Source organism: Plectropomus leopardus, chromosome 11 (assembly GCF_026936395.1).
Source record: "Plectropomus leopardus strain MGB_pleo_1.0 chromosome 11, ASM2693639v1, whole genome shotgun sequence".
Taxonomy (NCBI): Eukaryota; Metazoa; Chordata; class Actinopteri; order Perciformes; family Serranidae; genus Plectropomus; species Plectropomus leopardus.
Window position 1 is genome coordinate 5,794,432 of NC_142186.1, and position 22,209 is coordinate 5,816,640.

A 22,209-nucleotide genomic window follows, 5' to 3' on the forward strand; every position below is an offset into this window, starting at 1 on the left:
GCAAACACTCCACTGCAGTGTGTCAGCCCTAGAGCTCAAAGGTTTTCTTTAAGTCCTTTAGGTCGTAAAGAAGACCTCTTTTTTTTTTCAAGTGTAACGTACACCCTTTTTAAGGTGGTGTACATATTAAGAGGAAATAGACTTCATAACTCTCAGAATACTGATAGCTTCCTTTTTTTTATTCCTGGCATTTACTTGTTTTACTTTCAATACTTTATTAAATATAAGATGATTAAAACTACTTCTTATACTTAAGTAAAGTAAATTCTAGATTCTCCAAGACTTTAACTGAAGTAATATTCTAACCGGTGACTTTTAAGTGCTACCAAAGGCATTTTCTGGTAAGATATCTGTACTTTTGCTCAAGTTTGGCTTTTAGGTACTTCATCCACCACTGGCTGGTGATGATTACAAACTAGACCTGTGGTTTCACTTTATTGTGATACCGAGAATCGGATTGAAACCAACATTATCTCGACTAAGGTAGTTGTGGACCCTTTATGAATCGCACTGTCCTCCAGCATAATGGATATGCTGGGACACTACTAGTAGTTTGCTGTGGAGCAATATTTCTTAAAGGCTGTCCCTGCTTGTACTTTGTGCATGTAGTTGCAACATGTACGTGTGTGAGCCACAATGCAGTCCTGCCAGAAGTTCCATGCTTTTCCTCTGACTGACAGTTTGTGGTGGTTACCTAAAAAGAAAGGAAGCACTGTGCCAGCAAAGGCAGGGGAGAAGAAAACTGCAGCCTTGTAAACATGAATGTAAACAATGATACTTTCAAATTTATTTTAAAAAAATGCTTTCAAATTTTGTAAGAAATCAAATGAGTTCACTGTGGCTGTGGAAGCTATGCAGAAAGGAATATGAAAAATGTTCCTCCTCCTTTAGAACTGCAGAATGTGATTTGATTTATGGCGTAGGTTTGATGAAATAAAATTATAAAGCTGCTGCTGTCCAAAAATATTGATTTTGTGTTTTTTAGTTTTTACACTGTGATTTATTGCTTTGAGTTTGTAAGGATGTGAGAGAATGAAAAATTACTTTCTGTTCCGCTGCATTCTCTCTGTGACTGAGTAGTTACTAGAATTAAATATTAACATAATGAAATCTCTCCTTTCCTCTTGTCTCTCCCACTGCTCTTTTTTCCTCTCTTGCCTTTCCTTCTATTTTCGTCCTTTGCTCTCTGCAGGTTCTGTTGCATCAGTTTCGCAGTAGGTGACCCCCACCCCTCCGCCAAAATCCGGCTGTTAGATGTGACCACGAGGTTGATCAGGAGAAGCCACCATGTCTTAAACACAGAGGGGCCCTCTGGAGCCCTGTCCCCCCATCCTGGACCACCCTCCCCCTCCCCCATCCACCACCTTACCCCTTCTCCCAGCCCCATCCCACTCCCAGACCTCCCTGCTCATGTGCGGGACAGGCTACCCAGCCAGGGCTCCCCGCTGGCACACCCCTCCCCTCCCTCTGTAGAGATGAGCCTGCAGAAGCACCAGCAGTTAGGTGGTGGCAGTGGTGGGGTGATGGGCTCCGACCGGGACCTTCAGTCCACTGCTTCCTCCATCTCCCTGCCCTCTGTGAAGAAGGCCCCTAAAAAGAGGCGCCTCTCCTTGGCCTCTCTTTTTCGCCGAAGAGGTCGGGAGTCCAAATCAGGGCGCCAGCGGTCCCGGGAGCTCCAACACCCTGGACCTGGAGGGCTTGGAGGAGTGGATGGCATCGCCAGCATCGAGAGCATCCACTCTGAGATGTGTAATGACAAGAACTCTGCCTTCTTCTCCGTGGCTGGGACCGGAGCTGCCTCTGCTGCTGCTGCCTCCACCTCATCTGCCTCAGGGCCTTCCTCCTCTACCACCTCCTCCTCCTCCTCTAAGGTGGGGGGTGGGGTGGGAGGAGAGCTACTGGAGTGCCCGCTGTGCCTTCTGCGCCACTCCAGGGAGAGCTTCCCTGACATCATGACCTGTCACCACCGTTCCTGTATCGATTGCCTACGCCAGTACCTGCGCATTGAGATCTCAGAGTCGCGTGTCAACATCAGCTGCCCCGAGTGCTCAGAGCGCTTCAACCCGCACGACATCCGCATGATCCTGGGTGACCGGGCACTCATGGAGAAATACGAGGAATTCATGTTGAGGAGGTGGCTCGTGGCTGACCCTGACTGCCGCTGGTGCCCTGCGCCGGACTGTGGGTAAGAAGTGAATTTAAATGAACAACACATGAACACAGCCACAATGACTTACACTCTGATGCAGCTCGCACTGATCCTGTCATATAAAGCCATGAAAACAGCATGTAATGTTTTTCTCTAGAATGTGTTTTCCTGCAGATATGTGCCTGTATGTGCAGGGTAGCACGGGATGACCTGTGTAGGAAGTGAAATGTGGTGTGGATGATAGAGTGGGGTACGCGTTTTCCAAGGAAACTGTATTTGCTTGTACTATAAGGTGAAGTAAGGTGTCACTGGAAGAGAAAATGAAAACATACAATACAGCACAACAGCTAAAGAATCAGTCAGTGACAGAACAGAGTTAAAAGAGACAGAGAGAGAGAGAGAGAGAGAGAGAGAGAGACCTTGTCACTCTGTGTCCCCTCACTAAATTGCGACATTTTCCCGGGTCTGTGAACACAGTGCCAGCTGAACTCTTCATGAGTTCTTTTTTTTCCTCAGCAGCACTTTATGGAGTTTGAGTTGCAGGGTGAATAATTTATCTGTTGATTGGGTCATAGCTGATCAGATTAGATCTATGGATGAGAGTAGCAGCTGCTACAGAGCTGGGGGATGCAAACTTTTAGACCCGGCACAGTTAACAGCTAAGTTTCACTGCAACTGCAACTGACATTTTGCTGCTCTGTCTCCCAGAGCACACCCTGCTCTGAGAGTGCGGTGCAATGCATAACCAAATGGTATATTCCAATAGCTCCTCTAATGAACGCTCCAGCTGGAAAAATATCATTTTCGTGGCGGAGATGATTTGATCTTGAGGAACTGTCACATATTGATGAAAGAGAACAGTTCTTGTTGCCTTTGTGCTACTTAAAATTGCGATTCTCAGGGATATATTTAGTAAGAAACCAATTTTTTAAAACCATTTTTTCACAGCAAAAGGAGATGGCAGAGGAGAAGAAGATGCACAGAATGGGCAGACTGGGAAGGAGGACTAGAAAACAGAATTCCATATTTTAACCAAATTTCTCTCTCCTCTTTGACCCTAACCCTAACCTTTGTCTCACCCTCTCAGCCTGTCTATCTCTCTTCCATCAGTCACCTTTGTGCCACATGTCTGTCATTGTCTGCTTTTCTTCTTGTTTCCTTTTCTTTCTGTGGACATATTTTGCCAACGTGATAGCATCACAACCATGCAAGATGAAGTCACGAAACTTTACAGGTGTGTAGTTAAGATCACAATGAAGATGGACATGGTTTGAGCAAAGGTACTGGCATGTTGGTGAGCGTCAGTCGCCCAAGTTTTTGAGGTGTGTCCCGCACGGTTGACACTGGTCAAAACCCTTGTCAGCTGTTTTGAGGTTGATTCAGCATGCTAGTGCACGGAAAATTTCTTTTTTTCAACATTGGGTTTTGTTATTAATGGGCTGACTGGCTAAATAGTCTTGAATCGGTGCTGATGATCTTCCAGTTTTTCCGTTTGAATTACGGACACAGACTATTGCCACCTGTTGCTATGGAGAGTTTTTCATTTCCTCTCACACAGGTGCAGAACGTACATGCTAGTTGACTCATTATGTAATCTTTGCGATATGGTCAAGTGCAACCTTTTGGCTGCGACACAGATGACATGAGGCATTGCAACATTTGGCCTTTTTCTCCACAAGTTATTTGATGCTGGTTTGGTGTGTCTGGGTCTTAACAGAAATTCTGTGGTGCTGGGCTGTTTTGCTGTCTAATCTCCTTCCTGACTGATGGCTTGTTGGCGTGCATCCACCCAGTCCCCCACACTGTCACTGCAGTGTGACTTTGTAGAGGCCCTGCAGGGTCAAATGGTGACTTCAGCTCACTGACAAATCAAATCAGCACCTCATTTATAAGGAGTTGAGTTGGCGTTTGTCTAAAGTGCCTTAACTGCTGGCTCCTCATAACTCATTAATGTAGAGAGGAGTCCAGATGTCATGTTTATTGAAAATTGACTGAGCTGTTGTTTCTTTGTCAGTCTGACTGTGATAGGGGCTGCATACAGTATATTTATGATTATTAGGGCTGTATAGGTCTCAAAGAAAATCTTGGTCAACTTAAATTCTACCTACTCTTCAACCAGTCGATTGGTCAGTGGGGGTGATTATCTCTAGATTAACTAATTGCCACATTGCACTGGGTGCACTCTACCTTATGTGTCCACCAAAACTTTTTTCTTGTCACAGAGCTTGACATTATCACTTGTTCATGTTCAACCCTTTAAAACCTGGGCCAACCATCTGATTTCTTGCAAAAACAAGGTAAGAAGGCAATGAGCAACTTAAGAATAAATGACCCAGAGCAAGAAATGAGTAAGAACATTGAGATACTTGAAAATTGGCACAAAAAATAAAACAAAAGCAAAAACAAACAAACAAACAAAAAGGAAACAGATAGGAAAGTTATAAGAAACAAAAATAAACAAACAGGGAAATAACCTGAAAAACGCATCAAAAGCTTAACATTATAGTTATTCTGTAAAATAATTTTAAATTGATAATATTATTAGAAATATGATTCTCTGGAAATTTTGTTTTTGGTTTTTTTAAAAAATAAATCTCTGTATCTACTACCTTTTTTTTGCAGTCTTTGCAAAATTTCTTGCCTTTTTGCCCACGATTTTGAAAGAAATCAAGCCAATTTACCCATAGTTCAAATGTTTAAATATTATGAAAGGCACCTGAATGCAGCACAAGAGAAGTGATGTTGATCCAGGTTTCAAGGGGTTAAAAAACTCTCCCTCTCTTTGCTTTCTCTGTTGCACAGCCATTTCCCTTTCTTCCAGGAATTGTTTGAGGTCAGGTGGCTATAAAACCCCCCTCTCATCCCATCAACCTTTCTTAAAGTACTGTTTGTACCTCTTACTGAGGCCATAGTAACCTTGAATACTTGGATGTACAACTGGATGCTTTGTTTTGTTTTGTTTTGTGGGATGTCCTGTTTTGTAACCTTGACCAGAATAGCAGCAAATATATTTTAAGGGTAAAATCCCAGAGGCATGACGTGTTTTATCGGCCTTCTCTACCCCTGCCACGGTATCTTTTTCTCCATCCTCTGTTCTGTCTTCAGTTAACAGTCCTCTCAGTCTCAAGGACCCTGACACTAAGCCAAGAGTTTGACGTCAGACGGCGTTTGAACTTTGTGAAACGCTGTGGCTGACAATCAACTGCAGTTTTTGCAGTGTGTCCACCAATTAACTGTTATTAGTGGTCATATTGCCAATTCAGTGTGTTGAATTGATGGTTGCAGCATTTAGTACATTTATATAATGTTAGAAAAAATGGAAGTCTTGTTTTAGTGCGACCAAAACTGGACTTTTAAAATACATGTAAACATGTTAGCCCAACTAAAAATGTATTGCATATTGCATATGCATATTGCTACCTACTGTAGTGGAGTTGGACATACTTAAATCAATAATTTGATTCTCCCCGGGTGCTTGTATGCTAGGACAAGGACAGAAGTCCATTTAAATGGCCCAATCGAGCTGTAACCGTAGCTCGACTTAACTGTGCATGTAAATGTACTGAGTCAGGGAGACAGAGCTCATCTTATTCTTCTATATCTGTCATTACAAGCAAAAGACCACAGAGTGACCATGCCAAATATGAGCAAAGTGAAAGTTTATTAGCACATTCTCAGTTTTTATACAGATCACTGAACAGCTATTTCCTTACACAGACACTGTACGTGTAACATTGCACAAATGTTCAGCCAATCTTGGTTGGCACTAGTTCTTAAAATTAAGCATTTGGTGATTTTTCTCAGACCAGACCTTTCCTTTATTGTGTTCACGTTTGTCTGAGAGCAAAGGTGTATCTCTTGTGCAAGGAAACTAGATTTTTATCACTCGGGTGCCATCTGTCTTGAACAATGTCCCTTTTATTTATTTATTTATTTTAATTTTCTGTGTAGCTTTTTTTTTCTCTGTCCTGTCCTCTTGCTTGTTCCCCTTTCCTGCATCTCTTTGGCCAACAGTGCAGTTTATTACACAATTTATTACATTATTTATGTGCAATAACGCAGACAACTTTGGGATATGCACAGAAGGCACATCTGAACCAACGGCCTCCTCCTGGAAACAATAGCTTCAGCCTTTCTGTAATTTGGCCCGCATAATCAGGTGCAGGTTCTGCGACTGAGCCCACCCATCCAGCCGGCCAAGTGACTCCAGGACCAGGGCGAAATATTAAAAAAGAACATTTTCTGACATTAGTCTGATATTATATACTAGGTACAGTATTATCACTGGTCATATAATTGTTTATTGTCTTATCGGTGTACTGTTACTGCTGTAGTGAGATATAAACATGTGTAAGTTCTTACTTTCCCAGGCTCTCTGGTTGGAAGGATACGTAATGTTGTCCTGTTATTGAAACAGGACACTATTACTGTGGTCTTCTGTCTCCCTAATATCTTACCATACCTCTTCAGTTTCTAGTCAGCGTAATGTTTAGTGCTGGTGGTTAACCGATAATGATTTTAAATAAGATTGACATGTGTCTGCCATTCCTCACTGTCTGTCTACATTCTAGACTCAGTCCTCAGTAAAGTAAAATGATCCACAGCGGAGGAAGTCTCCCAGGCTCTCCGTGGCTTCGTGATTGAAACTTAATCTCGGGTCAGTCACAGAGGGGCTGGGAGGCTTCTGCTACAACTACGTCACACACTCTGGGGTTTCCCTCAGGAACCTCGGCTCGGCATATTTTGCAGCTGTCATCTTTGAACACATTGACTCCTCTTTATTTTTGAACATCATCTCTTTGTCAGCACTCCGACTGAAAGCATTGTGCATCAAATCACCTCAGCCCTCACTCTGTCAGAGATGACGTGCTTTGTCATGTAATTACATTTTCAGTTATGGAAGAAACAGCTAGTGGAGGAGTCAGGCAGACTGAAAACAGCAGTAGATTCTGCTCCAGAGTCTGGTTAAAGCTACACTTGGTAGCTTTTTTTAAATTTTTTGTTATTTTTCTGAATCTGTTACTTCATCCCCACAGTAGTACACAAGACAGATGATCTGTGAGAAAATATCATACTCCTCTGCTTCCTCTCAGGGCTTCTTATGGCTTTTGCAAGAATCCAGGGCATGTGAACGAAACACAACAGTCAAAGTCGAGTCTCTTATGTAGCATTTTTTAACAATTTATTTATAGAGATTTTTCAGTAAATCAGACAAGACATTAACATCTAAAAGAAAGATCTAAAAGGACACATATGAACAGAAATATAAGGAGACATGGAAGAAAAAAGAGAAAAAAGAAAAAAGTCACAAAATAGAAAACAACAAAACAAGTGCATTGCAGTGCATTTTAGCACATATACGACCAACCATTTGTGGAGGTATGAATTCAAAGTTTCCAGGCCAGGTAGATTATTCACATACTTTATCAATGGGTTCCAGCTCTTGTAAAATCTCTAGATGGAGCCATTGAGGGTGCATCTTATTTTTTCCACCTTAATGTTCTGCATCACATCTTTTAATCCATTGGTCATGTAATGGGGGTAGAAACATATTTTAGTGAACTGTTTAGCTGTAAAATGAGAAAGTTTGCTCCAGCTGGTGGGCGGTGCTTAATTTTTTCTTGACTGTTTTCAATGTGGCTACTGGGACACAAACGTTGTAATTTTAAAGCTGCCCAGTACACTAAAATGTGTTTCTGAAAACATTTCAGGCAAGAAAAAGGCAATGCAGTGACAGAATCTTGATTTATATTTGATTAGAGTTGCATAGTTTGACAGTTTGACCGCAGTTCATGAGCAGTAATTGACATGATTGACAGCTGCGTTAGATTCCTCAGCTCTGATTTGTTGTTTTCCAACACCCACAGTGGATTCCTGTAAATGTCATTAGAAGCAACAATAGAGGGAAGAGACACATGATTTTTTTTTCTCCACAGACTCTTGTAATACTATGTTGATATAGTGACAGTTTGGGCAAATATGGCAAAAATTTAGTAACAAAAATGTTAAAAACTAACATTTACACAATAGAACTGATTAAAGTACACAAAAACATTTACAAGCTGGTGGTCTGGACAACAGTCTCACTGCTCACTGCTCTGTGCAAAGTCGTACTGCTGCCATTTTCTCCCTTTGTGGATTCCAAATTTGTATTTTGTAAATCAAATTATTTCTTGTGAGATTAGTGGCAGCGGGAGCAGAGAGCATCCACAACACAAGAAGGATTTGTTTTCCAGAAGAAGGTGTTGCTTAAGTGAGAAGAGAATTTATTTAAAGTGTGCCCACTTGTCACTCTGTCATTATCAATTAAGGTTTCCCACAGCACCAGTGGATTGGGAACCAAAAGTCGGCCACGGGATATTTTTACAGGGTCATAAATCAACATCTATTACAACACATTCTACTGTGGCATTTACCTGATGACACATACGGTCAACACGGTGATTGAGTACAGACAAAGCATCATTACTCATGTCAGGAGGACTCTGCAGCCTGGATTACAATGCTGATGAAAAGAGGGTGACAAAGTGGTTGTCCTGTATGCAGGTTTAGAAGCTCATTAATATGGGAAGATGGATTAAGTTGGTGTTTCCAGATGCTTACATAGGCCCCAGGTGCCTCACTACAAGTGTTAAAAAAAAGTTCTTTATCACCTTTTCTCGAATGTTAGCTTATTTTATTGTTCTTCATCTATATTTTATATGTAACACACTTACTTAAAGCATAATTTGCTTATAATGAGTGTTTTTGCTACTTTTATTCACCATTGTTTCATTTTTACCTGTAGACACCGATCTCTGTTTTCTCTCTGACCTTGGTGCATTTAGACTGCACGTAGGAACTCCTTCTGTGTTGTTATCATGGTTTCTTAACTTTTGTCTGATATGTCATGTTTTGACTTTTGCCAGATATGCTGTGATCGCTTTCGGGTGTGCCAGCTGTCCTAAGATCACGTGTGGCAGAGAGGGCTGCGGCACAGAGTTCTGTTACCACTGTAAGCAGCTGTGGCATCCCAACCAGACCTGTGATGCAGCACGACAGCAGAGAGCCCAGAGCCTCCGCCTCCGGACGGTCCGCTCGTCCTCCCTCAGCTACAGCCAAGAGAGCGGAGCTGCAGGTCGGCAGCTCTTTCCTTTTTCTGTATTCATCCCATGCATATCTGTCAAATCATCAGCTTAGATTATATTCAGTACATTACCACAAGTGGAATGATAGTTCTTTTTCTTAATGGGAGGCTTCTCTAGATTGGAGGCTGTGGAAATTGTTGGCAGAATAACCACGGATCCTTAAAAAGTATTAAAAGGCACTGAATTCATTAATCTTAATTAATTGAATCTTTCACAAATGCTCAGACATGGGAAGTAGGATTTTATGAATTCATGTTGCATTGTAAAATCTCAAAAATAATTGGCAACATTATTTTTAAATTTTTTTTGTTGCTAAACAATGCAGTTAATTCCTTTTCTTAAACCTGTCATGATGGGAATCCAAGCTGTGAAATCTCACATGCAGACTGAGAAACACAAAATCATCCAGAAAACAGGCAAGAAATACCAGGTATTTCCCCCAGGTCTTAAACTTAATTCTCATTGAAATCAAAAAAGCCTTAAGTCTTAAATCTAACTTGCCTGAAGCTGCAGGAACACCGCATAACTCATAATGCAGTGTAATGTGATATCTATTTGTTCCTTTGATTTAATTACTGTAATAATTAGAATTGCCAGTGACAAATTGTTTGGAGGAAATGTTCATTCTCACCATGCTAAAGTTTTATTTCTCACTGAGCACAACTAGTTTGTTATTAGAAATCTAACAAGTCAAAGCCAACAACAATACACACAATAAAGTCATTTTGTCTTTCCATCCTCTTTCAGCTGACGACATAAAGCCATGTCCACGCTGTGCTGCTTACATCATCAAGATGAATGACGGCAGCTGTAACCACATGACCTGCGCCGTCTGCGGCTGCGAGTTCTGCTGGCTCTGCATGAAGGAGATCTCAGACCTGCACTACCTGAGGTCAGTTTGAAAATAAATGCACACAGATCGTGATACACACAGACCCGGTTTGGGTATGTTTTTGCTGTGGACGTAAGTATTTTAAGACATGTTAAAGGGATAGTTCAGAGTGGGGTTGTATGGGGTGCTTATCCATAACAGGTGTGAAGTAGATGGCAGTCGGCATGCCCCCATTTATTATTATTATTATTGTTATTATTATTATTATTATTATTATTATTATTATTATTATTATTATTATTATTATTATTAGTATTTTTATTATTATTATTATTATTATTATTATTACTATTATTATTATTACTATTATTATTATTATTGTTGTTGTTGTTGTTGTTGTTGTTAATAATAAGGATTAGTTGGAGTTGGAGTTGGAGGAGTTGTTGTTAAAAAAATTAATAATAATAATAATAATGATAATAATAATATTTTATTGGTGGGAGTGCACAACTTGTAGGGAGGATGTTCAAACTTGTGGTGGTTTTGATTTGGTGGTTTTGTTGCATCTGTAGTGGCTGAGATTGGGAACCTGTCCAGCAAGTTTCTGTTGTTCCACCTCTTTAAGTGTCTGACCCGTCTGGCTAAATTAAAATAAAGTATTTTTGGAACAGCCATGAAGTTCGCCAGCACACTTAAGACCTTCGTCTCCACTGGGGGAAACTTTGTTCCCTCAGTTGTGCAACAAGGGATGAAAAAGCTAAAGACCTATTATAGTATTGCTTGTATAAATGTTGCTTTTCTCAATCTTCTTAACCTTCCCCCTCTCCCTCTCTCAGTCCGTCAGGCTGTACTTTTTGGGGAAAGAAGCCATGGAGCAGGAAGAAGAAGATTCTCTGGCAACTGGGAACACTTGTTGGCGCCCCAGTCGGCATCGCACTCATCGCTGGCATAGCTATCCCCGCCATGATTATTGGCATCCCTGTGTATGTGGGAAGGAAGGTAAGGCCCGGGAGACAAATTCATGCACAGTAATCTGAACAAAAGCCAAGTTTTCCTGCTTGTAGTTTTCAGTACCTGGATGAGGCAGAACATTGACTCATTTGGATCTGTCACTGCTGAGATTTACTGTTCCATCACTTGATTGTATTACGCTATATGGATTATTATGAAGTCTTGATTCTGAGTGTTGGATTTAGATACATATATTTTAACATTTGCTCTGCTTTCCCACAAGGCATAACTCTGCAGTACTGCAGTTTCAGTTGTAAACAGTCAGTGTTACGTAACAATGCATATCACAGTTAATCAGTGGTGGAAATAATCGCACTGCGTGACCAGAGACAAGCACTGCATCAATCAGTAACTACTTAGTTATATTGTAAAACTTGCACACAAACTGTCATGTCTTTTCTCAGGCTCTTAACTTATCTGAAGCCAGCTGAGGTCATCCATCAGTAACCCGCCCTGTGTGTGCTTTCTGTTTCTGTGTACATATGCTTGTGCTGTATGGTATCACTCATTGGTCTGTTCAGTAAGAATTTGACATTACAATAAAACGAAAGCATTCAGACTCCCCAGAAATCCCCTCCTGAGCCTGCCAAGAAAAGAAGCCAGAGCCAACAAACTTTTTTCTTCCCCGACAAAACCAGACCACATTCAGCAGCGATCACATGACACGTGAAACATCTGAGCATGAATCACCTGCATTCCACATGCGCTGGATGAATGTAGCCGTTCAGTCGTGATTTTAAATCTGTATCTTGGTGAATCACCACACAAAGGCCATGGCTATTTACTCGGAGCACAGTCACGTGTCATATTAGCTGTACTTTGTCCCCGTTGACCAAAAGCAGGAGTGTTAGGATAAAAGTAACAGGCAGTCTTTGTGGGGAGTATGTGCAAAGGCATATTTACAATTTCTGTGTGATATGTGTGTTTTTTGGATCAGAAATGCCAACCATCAAACAAAGCAATTATACTTTTTTTTTCACTAAAAGTTTTATTGGCAAGAGTTTTTCAACATTCAGTTTAAATTTAAACCTGTAAATACAAGTCAAATATATATGTCATTATTGCAGTGCTGTTTATGGGTTAATTTATGTCCAGTGTTGCAGTTTCCAGTCTTGTATAAGTTTTCTTAACATATGTATCTGTTTTCACAGACTTCAACAATAAGCTACCATAGGTCTGAGCCAGGGCTGATATTTTCCTTAAATTCCTAATTACATATTCTTTTAGTGTTCTGTTGATCTGATTTAACTCATTTAAAATGTTTAAGTGTTGCTGGCAGACATGTTTACATGTAATTTCAGTTGTCTTTTAAATGCTCTGATCTCAAAGTCTAGCCAGCTGTTGTATAGTGGCTGATTACTACTGGCATTCTGTAGCCTCTCTGTAGGCTACATCTACACTAATACATCGTAACGTCCCTCTTAGAGCAGGCAGTGAGACATTAGTCAGTTTCCTTGTTGCTTCTTTATTTCGCCCTGAACACAGGTTACTGTAGGCCGTAACCAATGCCAACACAAAACAGTAGCCTACCACTTCTAACTCTGCATCAGCCACTCACTTAGCTTTTCAGATCTGAGACTAACTCCTCCTAAGGATAACAACACATCCCTCCCTTAGCTCCCAGCCAATTACAGGTGTGCTAACTCCCACAGCTCACTGTCGCAGCTAGCTGACATGAAAATGGTTTTAAACAAAGTCCATTACAATATTTTCATTTAAAAACAACATTTTAAAATGAAAAAAAATCTCAGTACACATGAAAGTTTGAGCACTGTTTCAGAAATTATCTCCGTCCATACTTACATGCCTAAAAAACACATATCACATGATTATTCGCAGACACCAGAAATGCGCATGCCAATTCAAAAAAGAAGCGCATTGTCCAAGCAGGGTTTGGTTGCGTATTTACATAAAATACAATAACCCCCCCCCCCAATTACTTATCTATGAATTTCTGTGGCCCTATATACTACATGACGCAGTACTGTTGTGTGTATATTCATCTTTTTATTTTCCTGAGACATTCCCCTTGGTGACCTGAAAGTTCTGGTTCGTTTTGCCTGTATGTTTGTTATGTTTCTATAAAAACCTGAAACTTTGCACTTAAAAATAAAGTATAAAAAAAAATACAATAAAAAAAGTGAAAAGTAAGGCCATATATTTCTTTTCTTGGACCGATGATGACGTAGATCTGATATGGAATGAAGCACCTGAGTCTTAAGGCAGTCGTGGCTGAGGAAAACAGATTGGGAGTCGTTGCAAAGCAAATATGGCGACACAGCAGAGCGGTAGCATTATCTGTTATCAGAGGAAGCCATGGCAATGTGAAAGGAGTACCCACACAAGAAGGATGAAATCACAAAATATCATAGGCCTTCCTATAATGTTTTGGCTCGATGCGTCATGACTGATAAGTCTCTGCTTCCGCCCCTCTAAGACTAAAACAAACACTGAAATTTTCAAACTTAAAAAAGCTTTTCTGTGTTCCAGAATGAGTAGTATGAATGCTAGACATAAATGTAGCAATAGTTGTGTTTTAAACTGAAGATTTTGTTTCCACTCTGGCTCTGTGGCTAGCATCTGTGAAGGTATTTATGTTGTTACCAGAATGACTCCCAGTAGGCTCTTTATTTGTTCAAGGCTACGATCACACTCAAACGTAAAGTGTGCATGGAAACGTAAAATAAAATGTGAAAGGAATAAAATTGTAGGATAGCTGGCTGTGTGTTGTTTGGGGTAGCAGGCTTTTTCTCAGTCCAATAATAGCTCAACAACATTAACATTGTATTTTGCTTCGCACTCCCGCATTGCTGCACCTCTTTAAAATGTTGAATTTTCCATAATTTATGCTGATTATACACTATTTTTAGTATTATTTTTCATTAGTGTTATGTCAGTGGGTTTTATTTCCATCTTATGTTGTGCAGTCTGTGCATTTTATTTTAGCATTATTTTTTATCTTATTTTTTACTAGTATTTTCAATTGGGTTTTTTTGGGGTTTCCATGTGAAGATGTTTTCTGTGTATGTTCTTTTTACATGCAGGTTTTATTATGTCTTTATGTCCTCTATGTTTTTTCATGTGTAGCACTTGGTGCATGTAATTTCTTTGATGTTAAGCACAGTGGGCTGCATTTCTTGTATGAAAGGTGCTATACAAATTAAGTTTATGTTATTATTACATATTATTAATCTTATACAAAAAGTATGAGCCTTCTACAAAACCAAACAATGGTGAATCAGCAGTAACTTTGTATTGGTAATTTCTCTGTCAGATCCATAACCGCTATGAAGGCAAAGATATCTCCAACCACAAGAGGAACCTGGTGATCGCTGGTGGAGTGACTCTCTCTGTCATCGTGTCTCCAGTGGTGGCTGCAGTCACTGTCGGTCAGTCTGTTCTCCAATGTCTCTCTCTCTCTTTGTCTCTGTGTCTGTGTCTCTGCTGTGGCTCTCTGCACGCTGGAAGATTTTTATTGATGTATCCTTGTTTGACTCTGCTGGCTTCGGGAATTTCTTTTGTTTAATGTTGAGTTTATATTGTGCAAAAGTGTGTTTTCAGAGCCAGTTGGATTTTTTTATGAGTTATTACATAAAGATGGAAAAGCTGAAGGATATTTAGACTGTTTTGATTTCCATGTGTCAGCAGCAGTGACCTTCGCTGTTTTTCCTCAGTGCCTTGGTCTAACATGTCCCTAATGTCTCTGTCTCTCTGTCTCTTGCACCCCCCAGGCATTGGAGTTCCAATCATGCTGGCTTACGTCTACGGTGTGGTGCCCATCTCGCTGTGCCGGAGCGGAGGTTGTGGTGTCTCAGCTGGGAATGGCAAAGGAGTTCGCATAGAGTTTGACGACGAGAATGACATGAATGTTGGCAGCGGGGCAGCTGCCACCGGTAAGGTTCAGTGCCCCCACACACACACAAACACACACACTGACACCCAAAAGTGACTTTGTGTGTTTATGCTCATGTCAGCAAAACAACTGCATTTGCTGACAGATACACAACTGAGTCCCAGTTTGAAAAAATGAAATCTGCTGCTGGTCTCGCAGATTTTTAGTGCTCCTTTTCTCTTTTACTTTAACCCTTTGAAACCTGGATAGACATCACTTTCTTTGTGCTGCCTTTAAATACAGTATATATATGAGGGAAACATGAGGGAAAAAAAGGCAATAAGCAACTGTGAAAGAAATGTTTCACAAATTCCAAGATATAGCAGATTTACAAAAATACCAGTATTTAATATGTAAAAGCTAGGGGCAAAAATTCGTGAAAAAATATTTATAATTATCATGATTACATATGTATTATTAATTTCATTTAAGCATTTTTTACAGTCATTTCCTTGTGTGTGTGCGTGTGCGTGTGCATGTGTGTGTGTGTGCATGTGTGGTTTTTTGGCTTGCTATTTTTCAGGTAACTTTTTTGCAAGTTTTTTTTGCCAAATTTTGGGTCAATTTTTCTTAAGTTCCTCATTGCCTTCTTACCGTGTTTTTGAAAGAAATCAAGCCAGTTGGCTCTGGCTGTAGAGGGTTAACAGAAAAAGGTTGTCTCTTTGGCTCCTCTGGTAGATCAAAAGCTCTCAGCTTTTTAGAAAAATGCACTTCCCACAATTTTTCACATTTAAATTTCGTCAGAAAACTTTTTAGACACAGCTGGTGATGGGCAGACTGATTCTTTTAACAGCATCTGTTCCTTCGAGTTGATATTTTTTGCAAAACCAGTTTGTCTGTGACACTCTGTTATAGCATGTGCACGTCTGACTGTTAGTGCTGCCAATCCCACAAAACTTCTTTCAATGCATTACCAGCATCATGCATACATTTATATTCACAAAGATAGAATATTTAGTTTTTGCAATTCACCATCTTACTTGTATGAAGTGAGGCTATGTGAGCTCAATATTTTACAGACATGTCACTGACAAACAATCTGTCATCCTTGAGGAGGATGTAGCAGACTTGGGGTGCATTCAAATGATGTCAGAATAATCTGAAAGATGAGTTTCCTATCTTATTTCATGGCTCACCTGATCTGTTCCCTTTGTTTGTCTTTACGAACCTGTTGTTTAAACACTGAACAATAAATTACAACATATCCTCTTTGTAGCATCCATGTTGTTTTCACATTACAACTTAAAGCATATGAATACACCGCAGTCGGGATAATGGCTATCCGAGAAGCATGTGAATGCACCACTGATCTTCAGTGATCTTTCACCACTGATCAGGTTTTGACCAGAGTCAGATTTAATTACTTGTCTTTCTCTCACGGTAGCAGGTGGCATGAGAACAGGTGACCCAGCACATACTAGAAATTAAAAACAGTTGTTCAAAAAAGATTTATTTGTTCATTTTTGCCCTTAACTAAACACAGCACTATCTTTTGTTCCTAACTTAAATTAATGGAGATTGATGATCATTATTGTATCCTTTATTCTCATATTTCAAAATGTTACTTCATGTTTGTGCTTCTGTGCAGATACCACATCAGTGGCAGACACCAGGAACAACCCCAGTATAGGTGAAGGCAGTGTTGGGGGCCTGACAGGCAGCCTGAGTGCCAGCGGCAGCCACATGGACCGTCTGGGGGCTATCAGGGACAACCTGAGTGAGACAGCGTCCACTATGGCCCTGGCTGGAGCCAGCATCACCGGCAGCCTCTCTGGCAGCGCCATGGTCAATTACCTAAATAGGTACTGAAACAGCAACACATGCTATGGGTTTTAAATGTTCATGAGACTTTGGACTTGCTGTTGCTTTCCTGCATTGTCTAAATCCACCCCTTCACATGTTGTCAGGCTGGAGGTGCAGGCTGATGTGCAGAAGGAGCGCTGCAGCCTGAGCGGCGAGTCTGGCACCGTCAGCCTGGGCACAATCAGCGACAACGCTAGCACCAAAGCAATGGCTGGATCCATTCTTAACGCCTACATGCCCCTCGACAGGTGAGCATCGTTTATTTTTTTTTGGCATGAGGGAACAGACTGTTCATTGGCAGCATCTGTGTGCTTCTTTGTAGTTTGTGTCCTTCCAGAAATCTGTATTAACAAACAGATTGCAGTAAAATATCTAGTAAGTGCACACCTGTGATCACATAAGGCAAACACTGTGTTAATATCACTCTAACAGCAGCACTGATCTGATCACGGCTGTTGACATACTCTGTTACTTGGCAGAAGAATATCATTAAATTATTTATATTTCAAATAATTTAAAGATAAAATATTAATTGAGCATGTGGATTTACTTTATTAATGATAAGAATCCAGTATTTATTATGGAAGCATTTAGTACTGAATGATGTTACAACAGCTCCTCATGCCTAATGATGCCTCTTAAGCAAAGTGCACACAGCACAGCTTTGAAGTTAATAGATTGTTGCTCTGTTCAGACTATACAACTTGCTGTCTAGTAATTAAGTCGAGTAATTTTCACACTTCATGACTGACCGACCACAACGGGTCACACACACACTGCAAGATCTTTGAAAAGAAGGAATCCCAGAGGGGAAAAACATTGCATGCAATAGTCCACCTTCCACCTTGTATTTCCCTTTGCTCTGTCACTGTCTCACTCCCTCTCAAACAAACGCATCCACCTTGGAAAGTACTGCAGCACCGCTTGTCTCTGTCTTCAATACTGCCATTGGCTGTAGCTCGCCAACAAGGTCCCTGATACATCCAAATATTTAGTATGCTAGTGTTTTATAGCTGGGAATCACCAGAGACCCTCAGTATGTTATTATCACAACACTAAGGTCACAATACAGTATTGTTGCGATTTTTAATGTTTCACAATATGCTGAGTATTGATATAACATATTTGTTACCTTTTTTACACTCCAAATTAAGAAAAATCGTGGTGAGCGTTTGTTTTTATCTATTAAGATAGAATTTTCAGTCACTTCAGTAATTTTTAGTGCAATGACAATATATCTAGTGAACTAAATCAGCAATGATTTTATTATACTAGCAGGCCACCAAATGTTTTACTTGTATTTGCACCATTTAAAATTTAAATAATAACAAATATCAGTACTTGGCATCCATGTATCGATGCAATATTACAAAATATTGTGATACTATGCTGTATCAGTTTTTTCCCCCACCTTGAGTTTTCGAGTCTTTGGACAGCTCACACATAATGAAACAGCCTTTTGAGGCTCACTGCTTAATCCTGCTACACAAACATCCACATGCTTCACATTCACACCCACATACAGTAATTACAGGATTTTTATTTTTTGTGCTAAAAAGAAGCTTTTTTTGTCACATGCTTCCCTCCTCCCTCCATGTTCTAGAGATGGGAACAGTATGGAGGTCCAGGTTGACATTGAATCCAAACCGGGCAAACTGCGGCACCACAGCGGCAGCAGCAGCGTCGACGACGGCAGCCAAGTCGGCCGCTGCGGCTGGACCTGCCCCTCCAACGGCTGCACCTCCTCAGAAGGCAGAGGAACCTCCAATAAGTGGGCCAAAGAGGCCTCCTGCTCATCCTCCTCCAGCTCGGGCGGCAAAAAGAGCAAAGGCAAGCTGCGCAAGAAAGGCGGTGGAGGCACCAAGATCAACGAGACGCGGGAGGACATGGACGCTCAGCTGCTGGAGCAGCGCAGCACCAACTCCTCAGAGTTCGACTCCCCCTCACTGAGCGGCAGCCTGCCCTCCGTGGCCGACTCTCACTCCAGCCACTTCTCCGAGTTCAGCTGCTCCGACCTGGAGAGCATGAAGACATCCTGTAGCCACGGCTCCGGTGGAGGCGACTACCACACGCGCTTCGCCACAGTCAGCCCCTTACCCGAGGTGGAGAACGACCGCCTGGAGACGTGCCCCGCGTCATCATCCTCCTCACAGGGACAAGCAGCTGTGATCACCCCCCAGTCCCCTACCTCCACCTCCTCCTCCCTGGGCCACGGTGCAGAGCTCTCCCCTCTATGCTTCATCACAGAGGAGAATGTCAACCTGGTGTGCCCTGCTGAGCTGGACTCTCTCAGTAACACCAGAGAGCTGCTGAAAGAAACCAACAACAACCACCACCAACCCCAACACCCGCCCCAAACCCAGCAGCAGCCCAAGAACTCCTGTATACAGACTGACATCTGAAAAATCTCAATACCTTAAGTGCTGCACAGACGCTCTTTTTAGTTAACATCTCCTCCACTCAACTAACAACCACAAGCTTACAGTTTAACCTGCATTTTCTGTTCTTCCCTTGCAAAGGGAACGTGTTATTTTGGGATTTATGTCCTTCATAAAAAGCAACGCTGAGTAAAACAGAGATGTGTGTGTGTCCGCTGACTGCCAGAGGGCTTGTTGTAAGTAAGAAGAGTTTTCCAAAGTGCAGCCTTGTGAGAAGTGTTAAGGTTGTGAATGCTGGTGTTTCTCCCTGTGCGGCCCGCAGACTGCTGACACTTTTTTTTTTCTGACAGTTCACTCGCTCACCACTTGTAACAGAGACACTGATTCGGTCGCTGTCTTATTGATCTGTGTAGGTTAAAAATAAAACCACTGTGCCGGTTTTTGCTAGTTTTTTGATTTTTGGCTTTTACAATGCGGATGCAACACCACGCAGGAATCTTGATGTTACTGCTTTCCAGGAGTGAACTCAAAACAGGGACCAGGCAATATGATTCACTATTTCCTCTTTTTATTTCCCCCCACATGTATTAGTAACACAGGAACCTTTGTGTTCTTGTCTGTATTTATTATTAGATTTCTTTTGTTTGTTTGAAACGAACCCTCTAATGTAAAATTAAAAGGCCTGGGCTCCTGCGTCATTTTAGCACTAAAACTAACTTGTAACACACAACAAAGATTCTCTTCATATGGATGGACATAGCTGTAGTCCATGGCATCTGTCAGCTCTATTGCAGCCTGGTAACCAGAGTTTAGGCTTGTAGCTTAGGCTTTGGTGGTATTGGGCTCAAGTGATCAATCTGAGACCCTCGGTCAACTGAGATTGCTTCAAGTTGAGCAGTCATATTTCCCTGTGCAGTGCACTTCTGGGGACGTTTTGGTCCCCAGATTTTGATGCTGAGTGAGTGCTCTTGACTTTCACACTACTCTTTTCACAAAGTCAGCGGCACAGAGGGAGAGAGAGACCGCACTATTAGGTAAAGAAGTGGTGAATTTACAGCTCACAGTAAGTTAACAGGATACAGTCTCTGGCTTTTGTTGATATTTAGTGTTTGCAAAATAAAAAAAAGCGTGTGGCGCTGAGCCCCTACAGAATGATTAAAAAAAAAAAGTAATAATCTCACACCTATTTTCTTTATTAAACAGAAAAATTTAAATGTATACCTTTTGGATTAAAGACTGATGAGTTTAAATAGCCTTGTTAATTCATAAAAAACATTTTGTTCAAACTCAACAAATTAAAAAAAAAACAAAAAACATTTTGGTTACTTGTACTGGTAATCTAGTTAATAAGTCCACTATTCCAACAATCAGCAGCTCTGGTTTGGATGAAATAAAAAAAAAAACATGCCGTTATTCCTCACGGTTTCTCTGCCGCCAGCTGTTTACAGTCCTGTAACTCCACCACTAGGTGTTGCTCTGTCTTTCAGCTCAGCTGCCTGTTCTGAGAGAAGAGCTCTGGTGGTGCCTGCTGTGCACTACATATGATGAGTTTCATAGAAAGAGGAGTGTCTGTGTTTATGACGGTATTGAAAAACATGCCCTTGGGGATTTCGAAATATACTTGTATACTGTAACACCGTGTGAATGCCCAAGCCTACTGTAGCTGAAACCATCAGTGTGTGGTTTTTAGTGCCAAGATGATTTTGTGAGCCCAGGCCTTGTTAAGTTCTGTGGAAAGCTTGTGATGATGTGTCGGGGGTTTGGGGTGGATGAGGGGTTTCGATTTGTTAAGAAAGGTCTCTGGAAGGCCACGGTTTTTGGAGATAATGCTGAAAGTCATTATAATAACATTAACCAATGGGTTGGTCAATTCTGTGAAATTGTATAAAGAAAATGTTTCGTCCTGTTCAAAGGTGATTTATTCAGGCTGATGGCCTCGCCTCACTGAGTAAGAGAGAGCTTTGATACCTTTTCTTTGTTAACTCATGGTGCCTTCAAGAAGCTGTTTGTGTTCTCCGTTTTTTCTCTCCACTGTGTCTTCAAGACTCCACACGATGACGACAACGACTCATTATAGGTTGCAGAATGTCTGTCTGTGTAGGAGGGATGCTCATTCACGCACGCGCACACACACACACACACACACACACACACACACAACATACTGTGGTAGACATGGTAAATGAAGACTTTTCAATTGCCTACCAAAGACAGCACTCAGGCTCTTGTTAAATCTTATACCTTTGACTTGTCACCTGTAGTCACAGTATAGTGCGTCCTTTTTACACCACCATGGGGATGAATGAAGACAAGACCCGGGATTATACAGACATACAGACTGCTGTTTTGTACATGCTTCACAAATGCTACGCAAATAACTGAGGCCAGGACGGCCCTGAGGCACCTGCACTGTTACCTGTATTTCTTATGACATTGATGTTCTGCAATGCACACAGGGTTAATAGGGATTCATAGGTTGGTTCTGGGGGTACCTTCCCAGTTGATTTGTCCTGTGATTCCTGTCTGTGTTGCCAATCGGTGCTGCTGAGCAGACTTGAAGTCAAATTTCTGTTTTCAACACTTTTTTTTTTCCAGAGTGTTTGCCTGTCTTTACTGCTCAGTGGTCAGCTTTATTGAGGCCACTAAGGCGGCTCAGGTGAACCTCTACCAGGTAGGTAAATGCATCTTGAATGGTATTTTGACCCAGGTCTGTTACTGAATGAACACTGAGTTTGGTTCGGCGGAGAAGGCTTACATGCTGCAGTCCTCTCCTGTGTTAAAGAAAACAATGTTTTTGTCCTTCATCCCCTGTTCGGTTTTTTCATTCTTCATTAAAACTCCAGTTTCTTGATCCTAATTTGAACACTAGTGCCAGATATAATTTGTAATTTGTGCAGAATGGCATAAGGTATTTGTATATTTGTTTGGTAATTTGCTTTACTATATGCGTGTAAATGCATATCAGAAAAATAAAAAAAATATATATGAAATTTTGTCCCGTCCTTCATTTTTAGGAA

General features: G+C 41.1%; 1 protein-coding gene across 1 annotated transcript; it reads left to right on the forward strand.

The window, feature by feature from the left end:
- Positions 1 to 1,194: 1,194 nt before the first annotated feature.
- On the forward strand, positions 1,195 to 22,182 carry LOC121945580 (E3 ubiquitin-protein ligase RNF19A). Its single transcript, XM_042489826.2, has 9 exons — positions 1,195 to 2,185; positions 9,058 to 9,266; positions 10,024 to 10,168; positions 10,945 to 11,107; positions 14,394 to 14,508; positions 14,851 to 15,012; positions 16,600 to 16,813; positions 16,919 to 17,062; positions 18,418 to 22,182. The coding sequence occupies exons 1-9, from the start codon at positions 1,476 to 1,478 to the stop codon at positions 19,214 to 19,216; spliced, it is 2,661 nt and encodes an 886-aa protein (XP_042345760.2). The 5' UTR covers positions 1,195 to 1,475; the 3' UTR covers positions 19,217 to 22,182.
- Positions 22,183 to 22,209: the final 27 nt, after the last annotated feature.

Coding starts and splice junctions, on each gene's coding strand:
- LOC121945580 (XM_042489826.2), top strand. CDS start 1,476: ATGAGCCTGCAGAAGCACCAGCAGTTAGGTGGTGGCAGTGGTGGGGTG. Junction 2,186..9,057: donor TGCCCTGCGCCGGACTGTGG/GTAAGAAGTGAA, acceptor GACTTTTGCCAG/ATATGCTGTGATCGCTTTCG. Junction 9,267..10,023: donor CCAAGAGAGCGGAGCTGCAG/GTCGGCAGCTCT, acceptor ATCCTCTTTCAG/CTGACGACATAAAGCCATGT.